The sequence below is a fragment of the Podarcis vaucheri genome (assembly GCF_965113315.1).
Source record: "Podarcis vaucheri genome assembly, chromosome: 6".
Taxonomy (NCBI): Eukaryota; Metazoa; Chordata; class Lepidosauria; order Squamata; family Lacertidae; genus Podarcis; species Podarcis vaucheri.
Genome location: NC_138764.1, coordinates 88,452,751 through 88,467,482, shown reverse-complemented (window position 1 = coordinate 88,467,482; position 14,732 = coordinate 88,452,751). Strand labels below are relative to the sequence as shown.

The 14,732-nt window shown below is 42.1% G+C and overlaps 1 protein-coding gene across 2 annotated transcripts in view; it reads right to left on the bottom strand.

Annotated features, from left to right (window-relative positions):
• PTPN1 (protein tyrosine phosphatase non-receptor type 1) overlaps positions 1-14,732 on the bottom strand; it is an 88,531-nt gene that overhangs the window by 17,159 nt on the left and 56,640 nt on the right. For both annotated transcript variants that reach the window (XM_082226214.1, XM_082226213.1), the window contains exons 2-4: positions 6,946-7,036; positions 4,460-4,560; positions 121-219 (exon numbers count right to left, since the gene is read on the bottom strand). In XM_082226214.1, the coding sequence (XP_082082340.1) occupies positions 121-219; positions 4,460-4,560; positions 6,946-7,036 (291 nt within the window). The remainder of the gene's footprint in view (positions 1-120; positions 220-4,459; positions 4,561-6,945; positions 7,037-14,732) is intronic.

Genomic DNA, 14,732 nt, shown 5'->3' with positions numbered 1-14,732 from the left:
TGTGCATTATTTCCCCCCCTACAGGACCATTTTCATCAGGTTTTTAAATTGCGCATGCACCATGTGCTCAGGATCCCAAAACAAACATTGGGGGGTGGGGGCGATGATTTAGTTACTTACTGATCCCTTTTCCATCACTCTGTTGAGCATGACAACGCCACGGCTTTTCTGTTCCCAAATCATCTCCCAAAAGTGACCACAAGTATTTGGCAGAGGCCCCTGCAAAGATACAAAGCCTTAATGTGGTACAAGTTCAGAGAACAGCAGCCTAGCAACAATTCTCTATTTCTAAACCCAACACAGGGAGTGGCTCCTCTTTTCAGATACATAAAATGTGAAGTTTTAAGTGATTTCCACCCCGCTTCATATTGTGGAGTTACCAAATATTAATTTTTAAGGATGCAGAACTTGAAAGTTTTATAGACAGAGAACCATGTCCTTATTTCGTTATTTGTAGATAGGAACAGTAAAGAACAGTTCCAAGAAAGCTTGTTGAGAAAAAAATGAAAACGCCACTCTGCATGATAAATTTAAGACGTTTGTTCAATCAATGGAACTTGCAATTCACAGAAACGAGAGACAATAAAAGCCAACTGCTAGGAAATTCAGCCATCTTTATCATTTCATGAAAAGTCTTGGCATAGCATTGACACGCAAGGTCAGGAAGAGTTTACTATTCCTGCTAGATGTTTACCTGATCCACTTTCAAAGTAACCTCTCTTCCAGGTCAAAGGTTCTTCCTTTCCCACCAATCCCTCACATATCAACCCATGAGGTCCAATGTATTAAAATGTATCTACAAAAGACTTACTAAGGATATTCGGCTGGCCAAAATGGGAACCCTGCGCTCACCAAGCTTGCAAGTGCAGTGAACTAGCCCCTTGGAAAAGAAAGTGACTGATGGCTGAGTGGCTAAAAGTCAATTCCATTAGCCCACAACTGGCATTTAATAGCACCCGAATGCATGCTATATCCTGTTGCTATTCAAGTAACTAATCCAGAATAGATATTGCTAGGAACTGGGAGCCAAAGGGATTTGGATTACCCAGTCTATCCAAGTTTAGGATGTCAGGAACAAAGGCTTCCTAGTCCCTTAACTTCTGATTAGCTGCACATGGGTACATGATTGACCCTTAAGTACAGTGGTACCTCTGGTTGCAAACGGGATCCATTCCGGAGCCCCGTTCGAAACCTGAGCAGAACGCAACCTGTGTCTGCGGGTCGCGATTCGCTGCTTCTGCGCATGCGCGTGATGTCATTTTGAGAGTCTGCGCATGGTACTTCCGGGTCGCCGCGGGATGCTACCTGAAAACACTTAACCTGAAGCAAACGCAACACGAGGTATGACTGTATTACAAAGCTTATGGGGAGATGCTCAGAGCAAACGAAGGGCTGCTTCACCACTATGAATGTGATTACACCAAATTTAACTTCTCATCCTTGCATTTCCTCTGTCTCATGTACATCTCTGCCCACCCACAGCGTTTTGCCTCTGATGCACCCTCAACAATGCATCCTTGAACCCAGACTGTGACTTGTACCCTTGAGCAGATGTTGCCTGTTTACTTGACTCCGCAATACTGTATTCGCCCCAGCTCAATAGGGAGACTGGTTGCTCAGGAGCAGTTTATACAAATATCTGTTAAATTTAGATGGGACTTTGCCACCTCGTTTACTAAAGAAACCACACCTGAATACTGTGTTTGCTGGATAACCGCTTTGGTACAACTCAGGGCCGGGTTTAGGTTTGATGAGGCCCTAAACTACTGAAGGTAATGGGGCCCTTTATATGTCCAGTTGTTCTTTGTCAACAACAAATTGTCGCTGTTTTTTGTGTTGAATATATGCTATATGGTAATTTATGGATCTAATAGTATCTAAAGCCATTTGCCACTGTTGCTGCATGTAGGTTTTATTTTATTTGTTTTTTATCTTATATTTTGGAAATGTACATCCAATTTTCCGCCCTTTACATTTTTTGGGGCCCCCCCAAGAGAGTGGGGCCCCAAGCTATACCTTGTTTAGCTTATACGTACATCCGGCACTGGTACAAGACCTTGAGCCTTGTAGGTCTCATTTCACATGATTGTTTTTCTATATGGGTGAGACTTTGCTCTCAATTTTCCATGCTGTGGAGTAGGGTGAATGCACCCTATGTAATATAATCATTATTTAGGACACCTACACATGGAAGAAAAGGGATGCGGGTGGGGCTGTGGGTTAAACCACAGAGCCTAGGGCTTGCCAATCGGAAGCTTGGCGGTTCGAATCCCCACAACGGGGTGAGCTTCCATTGCTCGGTCCCTGCTCCTGCCAACCTAGCAGTTCGAAAACACGTCAAAGTGCAAGTAGATAAATAGGTACCGCTCCAGCGGGAAGGTAAACGGCGTTTCCGTGCGCTGCTCTGGTTTGCCAGAAGCGGCTTAGTTATGCTCGCCACATGATCCAGAAAGCTGCCTGTGAACAAACGCCTTTACCTTTACCTATGGAAAGCCCAAAGTAAATTGAAAAGACATTCTCGGTGCACAACACAGGCACCTGGAGACTTGATACTTTACTGATTCTGTCAGTTCAGCCACATTATCATCACTATTCGTGGAGTATGCAGAGTGTTCGAAACTGAGATATGAAAGCCAGGAGCTAAATGGTACCTCAGACCTAGGTTATGGGTGCAACAATGGAATGTATAGGTGCACTTTTATAACAAGAATAAAAAGCAGAAAATGAAGGAACTGCAGCTAAAATCTTGTGTTCAATTTTCACATGGTCTAGTCCTTCCGCTGCCCACCCCCCCTAATATTCTTATGAGGGTCTCTTCTCCAGTCTTCAGAGAGTAGCTGGAAGTGGAGAGGCAGAAAAAGGTCCTCCTTTGCTTCCACTCTGCAGTTTTAAATTGAAATCTTGGGCACAGTACTGCGCCCAGAGCTCCCTGTTGCAAAATGCACCTAGAACAATGGGAGTTTCAAAGACTTAGTGTGCATTATTAATTTGTGTGATTTTTGAATAGAGGTTACTTTTCCTTACAGATGTTCCTAGTTGACTGCCACCACCCTTTGCTTTAATAAGGTTTAAAGCTAAAGAAAGGCTCTTCAAGTTGTCCATAGGGACTTCCTCGAGTCATCATTGGCGTTTCGCATGACTCCTCATACAAAACTGAGACAGACAGACACGAGAAACCAAGACGGATCGGGCCCAAACGAATCAATGGAAAAGGCTCGGAGTAATTTCAAGTGCCTGGGCCAATGAGAGAGGGAGGAGGCAGAGTGAAGATTCTATCAAAGAAAACAGCTTCAGAAAGAGAAAAGGACATGACTGATCACAAAACCGACCATCAACAGGAAGGGGACTGGGTGCACAGCTTCCTGCACTCTGCTCTGGGGGAGCAAGTGATCCTGGTTCAGTGACAACAAAGACATAAAGCTGGGAGGAGCCAAGGAGGGATGCAAAGCTCTGCTGGAAATTACCCATGCCTCCTCTCTAAGGAGGTCTATTTTTGAGAGTCAAAGAAGAAGAAGAAGAAGAAGAAGAAGAAGAAGAAGAAGAAGAAGAAGAAGAAGAGCAGCTCCATGGCCTTTTACATGCTAGGAGAAGGGAGGACTTGACTAGGCAGCATCAAAGTTACTTAGATCACAAAATCATGAATATACTATGCAGTAAGAGATGCTGAAGGAGCAATCCCTTGTTTAAGTTGAATGGATTTCAGAATGCTTAAATCATAATTTGCAATTCATAATTCTGGGCATACAAATGACAAAAAGAAAAATCCTTCGTGTAAAAGAATTTATATGCTTTTTAAAAAATCTTATTCCATGTAATGAAGCCGTGTAATACAAACAGAAGCAGGCCTTATAAAATACATTCTTCCAAAGGGGGTCCCAGGTCTTTGGAAGTCATATTTCATGTCAGTAAGTACTTCAGGGTCCAGCATTATCAAAACATTGGCAGGGTCTCTTTTCTAGATTGCCACTCTATTGACTTCCCCCAGTTCTCATATGTGAAGAAAGCAATTCTTCACGCGGTACATAGTTACACTATAGAACAGGCATAGGCAAACTCGGCCCTCCAGATGTTTTGGGACTACAATTCCCATCATCCCTGACCACTGGTCCTGTTAGCTAGGGATGATGGGAGCTGTAGTCCCAAAACATCTGGAGGGCCGAGTCTGCCTATGCCTACTATAGAATATACTCCCACAAGAGGCAGGGGTGGCCACCAACTCTTGATGGCTTTAAAATAGGATTAGATTAATTCATGAAGGAAACGGCTATCTATGGCAAACTTCTATTTTGGGCATTTCTAAAGCAGTGAAATGTTGCACAACAGGGAAAACGAATGCCTTTAACCAATTCTCTCTCATGCCACACATGAGCTATGCATTTATAAGATTCAAAGACCGAACGAGAGGTAAGGAAGACTATGAAATGGGTTCTCCATCCTTCCTCCTCTCTCAAGCACTTACCTGTGTGAGGATGTAGCTCCTGTTCGCCTCTTCCACTTTTATCAAACTGGCATTGATATAGTCATTATCATCTTGCTGCAGCTTAATTCGACTGTGGTCAACTGTAGAATGCACAGTTAAGAAAATCACTGTGTGTTATTCATTTTATGCGAAGCAGCTTATTCAAAAAGAAGGGCTAACATCTTTCAATTCAAAATAATGAAGTATGGGACAGCACCCATTATATACGATTCTCAAGAACTCTTCTGAAAAGAGTGTGTGACTGATGCTTAATAAGATGTGTTACTAACAACAACTTAGTTTGCACGTCATGTTAACCCATAGTTAAAATAAGCTATGGTTTCATGTGAACAAGCATAGGCTCATGCTGGTGTACACTGCTGATATTGTGGGTGCTTTGACCTTTCCCACTCCTGCTGTGCTGGAGGGGAGACAAGCCACAGTTTGACTTGTAACATGCAAACCTGGGCTTGAGGTTTGTTTCCCGCAAGCAAACCACAAGTGGTAAGTGAAGAATAAACCTTGGCTTCAGCTTGTGGTTTGTTTGGAGAAACAAACCATGAATCCAGCTTGGGATGTAACAAGAAGCCAGACTACAACTTGTCTACTTTCTGGTACAGTTCATACTGATGAAATCATGGGCGTCCATGATTTCATCAGAATGGACCAGCATGCTGATCAGACACATAAAACCATAGTTCACTTTAACTATGGTCTAATGTGGTGTGCAAGCTGGATTAAAAGAGATGTTATGTTCGCATTTTCACTTTCAATCAAAATAGATATAAGCAGACCTATACCAGGCTGAAGTTGTATGCTTATGTCACATATTTTCAGAAGAGATCGGAATATCAATAATTCCAAAACATAATCCTTCACCTACACTGTTGCGTATCTTTTATTCAATTAATGTTTCACCCAGCTATTATCAATAGTCAAACCACTTTGACAGTATCTGCACTTCGTTTCAAAAGATCTGGTTTGCTCTATTTAGCCTACCCAGATATAGAAGAATCCCTACATTTTACAGGAAAACCAAACTGACTGGAAGCCGTTTCATCTAAAACAAACAAAAATCAATGGTGGTTACCACAAAAAGAACCCCTAAAACTGATCAGTAAGCAAAATTATGTGCAACATTATAGCTTCTATTGAGTTTTCCTGGAAGACTCAGCTGATTTTTAGTCTATTAAGTGATGGTAGAGATTTTCCAGTACATGGCGATACCGTATCTTCAACATTAATGTAGATAGGAGATCTGTGACTGAATGCACATGACTTTTTTTTAAAAAAAAATCCTCATGAGATGCAGGTGGTCATTATGACACACTTGGGAACTGAACAGCTAGAAAAGTTCACCACAGCTTGTTTGAGAGCCAGTGCAGTCAACGTGGAGACAATCCTGAATTTGAACCAGGGAGACTTAATTGCAAATCCCCACTCATCCACCTCTTAGCCAAACAGGCCTCATAGGATTGTTGCAATGATAAATTGAGATAACTCAATGCACATGGTCCTGAGTTTTCTGGAGAAGAGGTGGGTGACAAATGGAATTCACTGCTACGAATTGTGGCAACAGCCACTAGCTTAGATGGCTCTAAAGCCAATTAGACAAATTCACGTAGGACAAGGCTATACATGGTTACATGGTACAGCCAGGTCTAGATGCAAGATTCCTCTTAAGATCAGTTGGTGGGGTAGAAAAGCAAGATGGTGCTTCTGTATGTGTCCAGTGCTTGTGGGCATCCTGCAGGCACTGGTTAGTTACTCTGTGAAACAGAATGCTGGACGAGAAGGCAAAGTGTTTTTACGTGATTAAACAGGAAACCACCCAGCTTTTAAACTAGACATTAAAAATGAAAGAGACTGAGCAACGGCAGTTCTTCTCTTAACTTCTAAAAAGCCAAGTGTCTGTGCTCATTGCTTGCGTCGGAACCCAAACCCACCAGTCCATTCTGGAAGCCCTTGCTTAGTGCATGGAAACGGGCTGAGCTTACTCAACGAGGAAAAGAAAACACAACCTTCACAAGCTCACAGGCACTTCTCTTTCACTACTGCAGGCATTCCAGGACGAAGGTCTGATATTGGAAAATGCCACCCCAGGTCGAACCCTAGCAAAGTTTATCACCGGCATGTAGAGAAAGCTGGGCCTTTGAAAGGTTGGGGGGGATGAGCAAGGTGGACATACTGCAAGTTCTCTACAGTTTTGGGACAAACTGGACTCCATCTCTGCTTGAATTTCTCTGCTTTGCATGTCTTTGCCCAATTACAATGCTGGAGGACCAGCGGTAATATTTTGGTATACTATCAAAATAGCACAGAGCAACCTATTTTGAAATTGTTATTTAAAGCAACAGCAGGGTGCTGTTTTAAAGTTGCGCGCACATTGGAAACAATACAGTTTTACCTTGTTTGGCATTGCATCTGCACTACTCCACCCTTTTGTAAAGACTCCTTGAAAGTATTGAGAGGGATACAGAACTTACATGGGCTGACATCTCTGTATCTGTTGCGATTTTTGTTTCTGGGAAGTTTGGCCACTTTACATGGAAAGTCACTGGCTTCATGCCTTATGTCCTAGAAGGAAATAAATTAAAGAAATTTAGCTGTGTTGTAAATCTACATGGCAGTCTCAATTCATTCACTGTACATTATTATTATTGCTTTCTTTTGGTTGGTTCAGGAATAAAAAACACTGAAAGCTGATGGCTTATCACAGTGCTTGATTCTATTTTGTGGAGTCTGCAAAGAAACCATTAAAACCATTGTTTCCAGTTTTTTAGATTGAATCACCCAAGGAGAATCCTTGCCATGTTCAATCTTACATTAGAGGCTGAGCAATACACACACACACACACACACACACACACACACACAACGTCACCGAAAAACGATTTTGTACAGTAAGGATTTTAGGATAGAGACCATGTTCTTTGCCAGATTTCATTTGTGTGACATACAGGAGAAAGCACAATTTCACTTCTAGACCACGATTACCAGTAGTGGGTCTTGTATTAATTGCAAAATAAGTAGATAGGCAGGGATATCTCTGCCAGAACACATTTGTCCTTTGGTATCCTACATGCCACCATTTCGTAAATACGTATTAATAGCTAAGGGCTGCACATGTCTGGTTAAGATAAGAACCCAAGTTTTCTTGAGTCATCAGCGCCATGGGCTGGAGCCATAGATTTCAAAAGAATCCTTTGTATGCAGTGTGTTCTGTGCACCAAGTCAGCAGTACAGTTTAGAAGCAACGAACTTAAAAGATTTTTGTGCTGCCTTATTATAAAACCAAACCTGTCTGAAATGGGATTGCACTATGCAGCAATGAAGTGTGGATTACAAATATTAAGTAAATCAACAATTTTTTAAAAATGACAGGGACTTGGTATAGGAATCACACAGCATTAGAAAAATACGGAAGACCTGGTATAGATTCAGAAACTGAAATGCAAATTGCTGGGTTTTAACTTGAAGCAGAATGAAAAAACAAGCTGGAATAAAAAAACTTAAGAAGTTCCAGGAGAGGGATCTTCCTTGCATATGCAAAATGAACAGTAAAGCTCAGCTTAAATGGTCATCCAAGAAAATTAAACAAATTTGGTTGGGCCAAATGCATCCTTTTTGACTAGGCTTGGAGTGAAGCCATTTTTTATATTTATTTTGTTAACTAAATAAATATAAGACTTACATGAACACCATGCAAGTTCACTTTGTTTTTTGTACTCAATTTAGACATAATAGAGAATTAGTGCCAGATCCTAGTGAATATTTTTTTTCAGGGACACACACACACACACACACACACCCCACTGGCAGAATATACACAGTTCTGCCAAGTACTAAACTTGCAAGTGGCCTTGTAAACCCTCTTACATTCAGAGTTTATTCTGACTTTTTATAACATTTCCCAGCACATGGTAGAATAAGTCCTCCAGTGTCAGAACTATTGCTGAACTAAAGAGACTACAGTGTAATTGCTTCTGAAGAAACTTTCCTTGGGCCCAGAAGATGTGAACAGATGTCCAATGGAGGCTAACATTCCCTTCCTGGATGCAGAGTAGCCAGTCAACTTCTAGACTTTCTAGATTTATTTTTGGAAGAAAAACTCCTTTGTCCACTCCTATAGATGACATGGGCAGTACAATGCCATTGATTCTCCTGGACCTCATTGTGGCTTTTTATGCCATCAGCTATAGTATGTTTTTAGAGAGGCTTATCATGTTGGGTCTTGGTGGATCTTGCTTTTTGGCTGCTCCACTCATACTTGGATGGCTGACTCAAGAAGATGGGATTTCCTCAACATTTATACTCTGGGATCCCACAGCACTCTACAGTCGTACCTTGAAAGCCTTGGCTCTCGTACGTTTTGGCTCCTGAACTTTTTTAAAAAACAGGGTAGCCTATAAATACTGCAAAATGAAACAAAAACCAGAGCATGGAATTTCCAATTCCCCAGCCATAATGAACGCCTATGGAGCCACACCTGTCTTTGCCCCCAACCACAATAGTCAACTTCTGCAATAAAACACTTCATCTTGGTACTGTCAGTACAGATGCTCTGAGAGGTGAAACTACTGCTGTTCCTCTTGAGAAGGACATCCAGCTACGCCCTTTGTGACAGGCAGGGGAACCAAAACTGTACGTTGAGTTTTCTGTTCTTATGAGATGTCTCAATGGCACTGAGCTCATTAAGCAAAGTTCTAGTCACAAGTGGCCAACTTCTGCACCCTTGGGGAGCTGGAAACATCCCCCCCCACACACACACGTGGTAAGACTGAAAGAAAGCCTGTGCAAGTACTCTGACATCAGTGAAAGGGAAGGAGGCTGTGGAATGAATGTGTTTTCCGAGAGATCTCAAGAGACAGATTGGCATCAACTCACTTCCTTCCAAGAATGAGCATGACCGACATTTATACAGAGCGTGCAGGATGATTCATTGCTTCTTCTAGATACACTTTTACTGTGATAAAAAACCCCAAAACCTTCTTGATTCAAGTATGGAGAAAGCCCTGCTCCAGGTGCCCCCATCAGGTGAAATAAGGTGGGTGGTCACTACAGAAAATGCCATCTTGGTGCAGGTACCAACCTGGCTGTGGAATTCCCTCCCCAGAGATTCTTGCCTGGTACCTTCTTTATGGTTGTCCTGGAACCTGGCGAAGACTCTCTTTTTCTCCCAACAACATCTGGAGGGCAACCACATTGCCTACCCATTTGAACTGCATTTTATCATTTATATGTCTTGCCCAGAAGACAAGGTTAAGATTGTGGTGGCCTAGTGGTTATAGTGCCAGGCTAGTGGCAGATGAAGGTGATTGACTACAAGGAATTGGCAGAAATGACTGGCAGAATCCGAGACCAGGGAGAAGAGTCGGTGAAAGAAGACTGGAAGAAATTCAAAGACTATTTACAGAAACATTGTAAAATTAATGAATGTTAGAAGGATGTTGGATAGAAACTAAGCGGTTTCCAGCTGTAATGCTTTAAGAGATATGGGGGGGGGGAAGGTTTCACAAATGGGTAAAAGTTAAATGGTAAGGATTTGCTGAACTAACAAATCGAACTGGAATACAAAGAAGGGAGGTATGAGGAGGTCCGAGGAAATAAGTGTATGGAAGTTATGTTATTGAAAATTAATGTGTGTTTTTAACTGTTTTTTATTTTGTATGTTTATTTTTCTTTTTTGTTATATCTTAAAAACTTTCAATAAATATCTTTTAAAAAAAATATATAGTGCCAGGCTAGGACCCAGGAGAGAGGGGGCACATTCTAGTAGTGGGTATGGCGAGAGACAGAAATATGTGTAGCAATAGGCGCAAATATTAGCTCTGTACAGTGGACACACACCTGCACACACTTAATCTCCATCCAGAGAAGCAAGATGTATTATAGCCCGAAAAGAAAATGGTGAGGATTGTGGCCTGGGAAGAGACAGTGTTGCTGAGGAGTGAGGGTGGCCTATAGGGAGAGTCCTGAAAGCCAGACTGAGAAGGGTATTCTGTGTGTGTGTGTGTGTGTGTGTACGTGTACACATTTGGCTCCCAGTCTGAGATTCCCCACTCCTGTTGTGCAGTATATCAAGGACTAAACTTACACTAGAGCAATAACAACAACAACAACAACAACAACAACAACAACAACAACAACAACACTAAATACGACAACAGGATTTGGGTTACTGTGGTGCAAATGTTTTAGTGCAGAGTGTAGACACTTGTTCGCTGTCCGATATCCCTCCCTGTTTAGAATACTTCTTCAGCCCTACTGTAAAAGTTGCAGCGGTCAAACATCACAGAATCGTGCTGTTAAAAGAGATCTGAGATAAGCAGACACTGATGTAACTGAATGCAGATGACGTGCAGGGAACAAAAATAGAGCTAAGGGCTCGCTGAAGTGGCAACCTTTTGTCTGGGTAGTGCCACTCCCAAGTTTTCAGGTGGGGGGGGGGTCTCACATGATTGAGTGCTCCTTCATAGAGGAATGAATATATATATACACTGGGTATACATAATCAATAATAACATATTTAAATCAACCATATGTACAATTCTATATACCTTAACACTCCTCCCTCCACAAGGTTTATTTAACTTTTAACATTTTAATTGCCCCAAATTGTTCAAACCTGCCCAAATAGCTTCTCAAACCAATCCTCCTCCTCCTCATTGACCTTATACCCATTCATTTTATGTATCTTCACAGTTAGATATTTTAAGATTATAATATTTTCCCGTTTCCCCCTCCATTGGTTCAATGGGAGAGGGACATATATATATATATATATATATATATATATATATATATATATATATTTGCTTTCGTAGATTTTCACGGGTACAGGAATGCAGGTTTTGGTGTCTTCGGGTGTCTTCCCGTGTAAGAGTCGGGGTGTCTGTGCGACGTTTCGACGAGGTCTCACTCGTCATCTTCAGGCTAAAGCACCAGCCTGAAGATGACGAGTGAGACCTCGTCGAAACGTCGCACAGACACCCCGACTCTTACACGGGAAGACACCCGAAGACACCAAAACCTGCATATATATATATATATATATATATATATATATATATATATATATGAGAGAAAACTGGATGCTAGGGGAAACCTAGCCTAGTTCCGCCCCCGCCCCCTGGCAGATGGATTTTTCATTTTGATTTTGATTTCCGCACGGAGGAGCACTGAAACACTACAAGCCCCCACTAGCAGCCTGAAGCAGCCCAGACGCAGGTTCACCACTTACTCCCACTGGAAACAGCCCCGTCATTCCAAGAAATAGGTGGCATTTCGAGTAAACCCCAAGTAGAAAGAAGAAGAAAACCTTGAGAGGAAGAACCTCACCAACACAAGATTTCCAATGTTAAATACTTAATGTGCTTTAAGCATGAGTCACAATAATCTCATGTGCTTGAATCGTTCAGGGGGAAAAACAGACATGGCAGCAAAGTGCAGCTTGTGAATGGGGGGGGGAGGAGGTGACAGATCACTATCCCCCACCTTTCCAGAAAATCTCAACTGAATAGCTTCCCGTTTCTTTCATGAATAAGAAGCCTGATTAAAGCTGCACGAGGGTGAAGATTCATCCCTGGTCTACAAGAACCTAAGGGGAACAGGCACGACTTTGTCTTGCTAGAGTCGCTATACCAAATCCTCATTCAAATGATTAGGTATTGTACAAAGTATATTGGTGCTAAAATGGGTTGCTCTGTATGGAAACTGCTCCTCTCACGGCGCCCTGCGGTGCTCACTTCCATCTCCTCTGTTCTTCTGCATTAGGCCATTGAAATGATTGCTGTATTTTTCACTCTGTATGATGCACCTGACCATAAGACGCACATAGTTTTTAGACGGAATAGTGGATGTATGATTTTTGTGGTACATGCTGTGGCCACACACATGTGATTTGACAGTGAGTTTGGGGTAGCCCAATGCAAAAATCCTGAGGATCCATGTGGATCCGTGCTTTGTACCCATGTTTTTGCACCATTGCTGCCCCACGAAACAGTGGATGCGTGATTTTTTGTGCAGGCTATAGCCATGGACATGCTATGTGATCTGATGGTGAATTTGGTGACCCAATGTAAAAATCCTGAGGATCCATGTGCTTTTACTTCCCCCCACCCAGGCAGCCTCCTTTATCGCTAGTGTCCCTTATCTCCCTCCCGATCGCTTGCTGATCAGAGGCTTTGTTTCAACACCCCCTTCCCTCTTTCTAAAAAAAAAAAAAAAAAAAAAAGCACAATCTGTTTTTTGCCACAGGCAATTCGGCTCCAGGGACCACACATTCGCTTCGTAAGACGCACAGACATTTCCCCTTACTTTTTAGGAGGGAAAACGTGCCTCTTATGAAGCGAAAAATACGGTATGTGGAAGATGAGCAGTATAAATCCTACGCCTATATAGCTGTAAAGATTGTCTCTTTCATTCATACAGAGCTGTCCATGAATGCTCGTGCATTATTAACACAGCCACCCACCTTCTGGTGGGGCGAGGGGGGGTGAAAAAGAGGGAAGCAGTATGCAGTATCACCATCGACTCAAAGCAAAGAGCGGTCACAAGTAGGTGCTCGAAACTTGCAAGGTGGCCAAGAGAAGCAACTGCAACACCAAAGTAAAGAGGTGAGTGCCAGGACCCTCTGCACCATGGGTAGGCAAACTAAGGCCCAGGAGCTGGATCCGGCCCAATCGCCTTCTAAATCCAGCTCGTGGATGGTCCGGGAATCAGCGTGGTTTTACATAAGTAGAAGGTGTCCTTTTATTTAAAATGCATCTCTGGGTTATTTGTGAGGCATAAGAATTCGTCCCCCCCCAAAAAAAAATAGTCCGCCCCCCCTCCCAGGTCTGAGGGACAGTGGACTGGCCCCCTGCTGAAAAAGTTTGCTGACCCCTGCTCTGCACCAATGCAGCAGTTATTTCCATCAAACCACACAATGCAAGGATTGCAACACTCAGGCAATGTTATCCATGGGCTGCATGTTGCAGAGCTCTTTACAACTGAAAAGAGACCTTTGTTTCTAACTCATCGTGGAATTTAAATCCCTTTAAAATAAAAAGCTCTGCAGAGGAAAAGAAGAAACAATGTTGCTTGCTAATTAACCTAGATCTGTGAAAGAATATACAGAACAAGGAAAACCATTATTACCATTATTTGGAATGTTCTGCTACAACTTTGTTGCACCTTCTACTTGAGAACCTCTGCCCCTCTAAATATTTCCCAATATGAAGCTATCTTTAAAAGTTTATATATATGCCCATTTTGCATACAGCACTAAGTCTTGATGAGCAAACCCAGTCCTACAGATTAACCATGGTTTGCTTTCTGCCAACAGACCACAACTTGAATCCACCTTTTGCTGTTAGCTTATGAACAGTGACTTGGTGTTCTGTCCAAACAGAAAGCCTTGCTTGGCACGGCAACTCTAGGTGCTACATGAGGCAAGAACAGCTGGAAAGCAAATGAAGCTTTGCCGAAACAAGCAATGGCTTGTCTTTGGGATAACTAATGGTTTGTTTGACAAACCATGGTTTAGTGCTAACTGTTAATGCAGGCAGTACCAGCCACTCATATTACTGCAGCTGTCAAAGGCTTCACATTTATGCTGGCTGACTATGTTGTCACAAACTTTTTGCCTCAAAGTGGCAAAGGGAGAGGACATCAGTCACAAAGCACTGGAAGGTAATGAAGTCAAGCTTATTTCATGTACACCTTTTCTGCAATTACTGCACTCAAAGTGGGGTTGCAACAGATAATAGATGTTGCAACTTAATGATTCAGTTCATTACAGAAACTGATAAATCAAAAGCAAAGGCAAGTATCAACACAGCACTTAATTCAAAATAATCCATTGTACTAAAATTACTGAGACTAATTGTGACACAAAGTCACAATTCATTTAACCAATCTAGCAAAAAACCCGAACAAACTCATCAGCAACAAAAATATAAATGAATTAAGATAGTGAAATGGCAGCAATAACGGCACATATACAGGTAAAATTACTATCTAAAGTGGTGAAATTGCAGCCGGGGAGGGGAGGGGGATGTGAAATCACGCAATAACCTTTAACCCCAGTAAGTAGTCAGAATGAAAAAATTATTTGGCAAGCAGGAGAAGGCGCTAACTCTTCCTTCGCACACCAACAAACATCCACACAAGCACATGATTAGCAAGACTGCCGATCAGATAAAGTTTTGTGTGAAGTTCTTAGGAGAGAGAGATAAACTCTTACAATGAACAATGGATACTGAGAGTTTTGATTCTTGCAATTATTTTA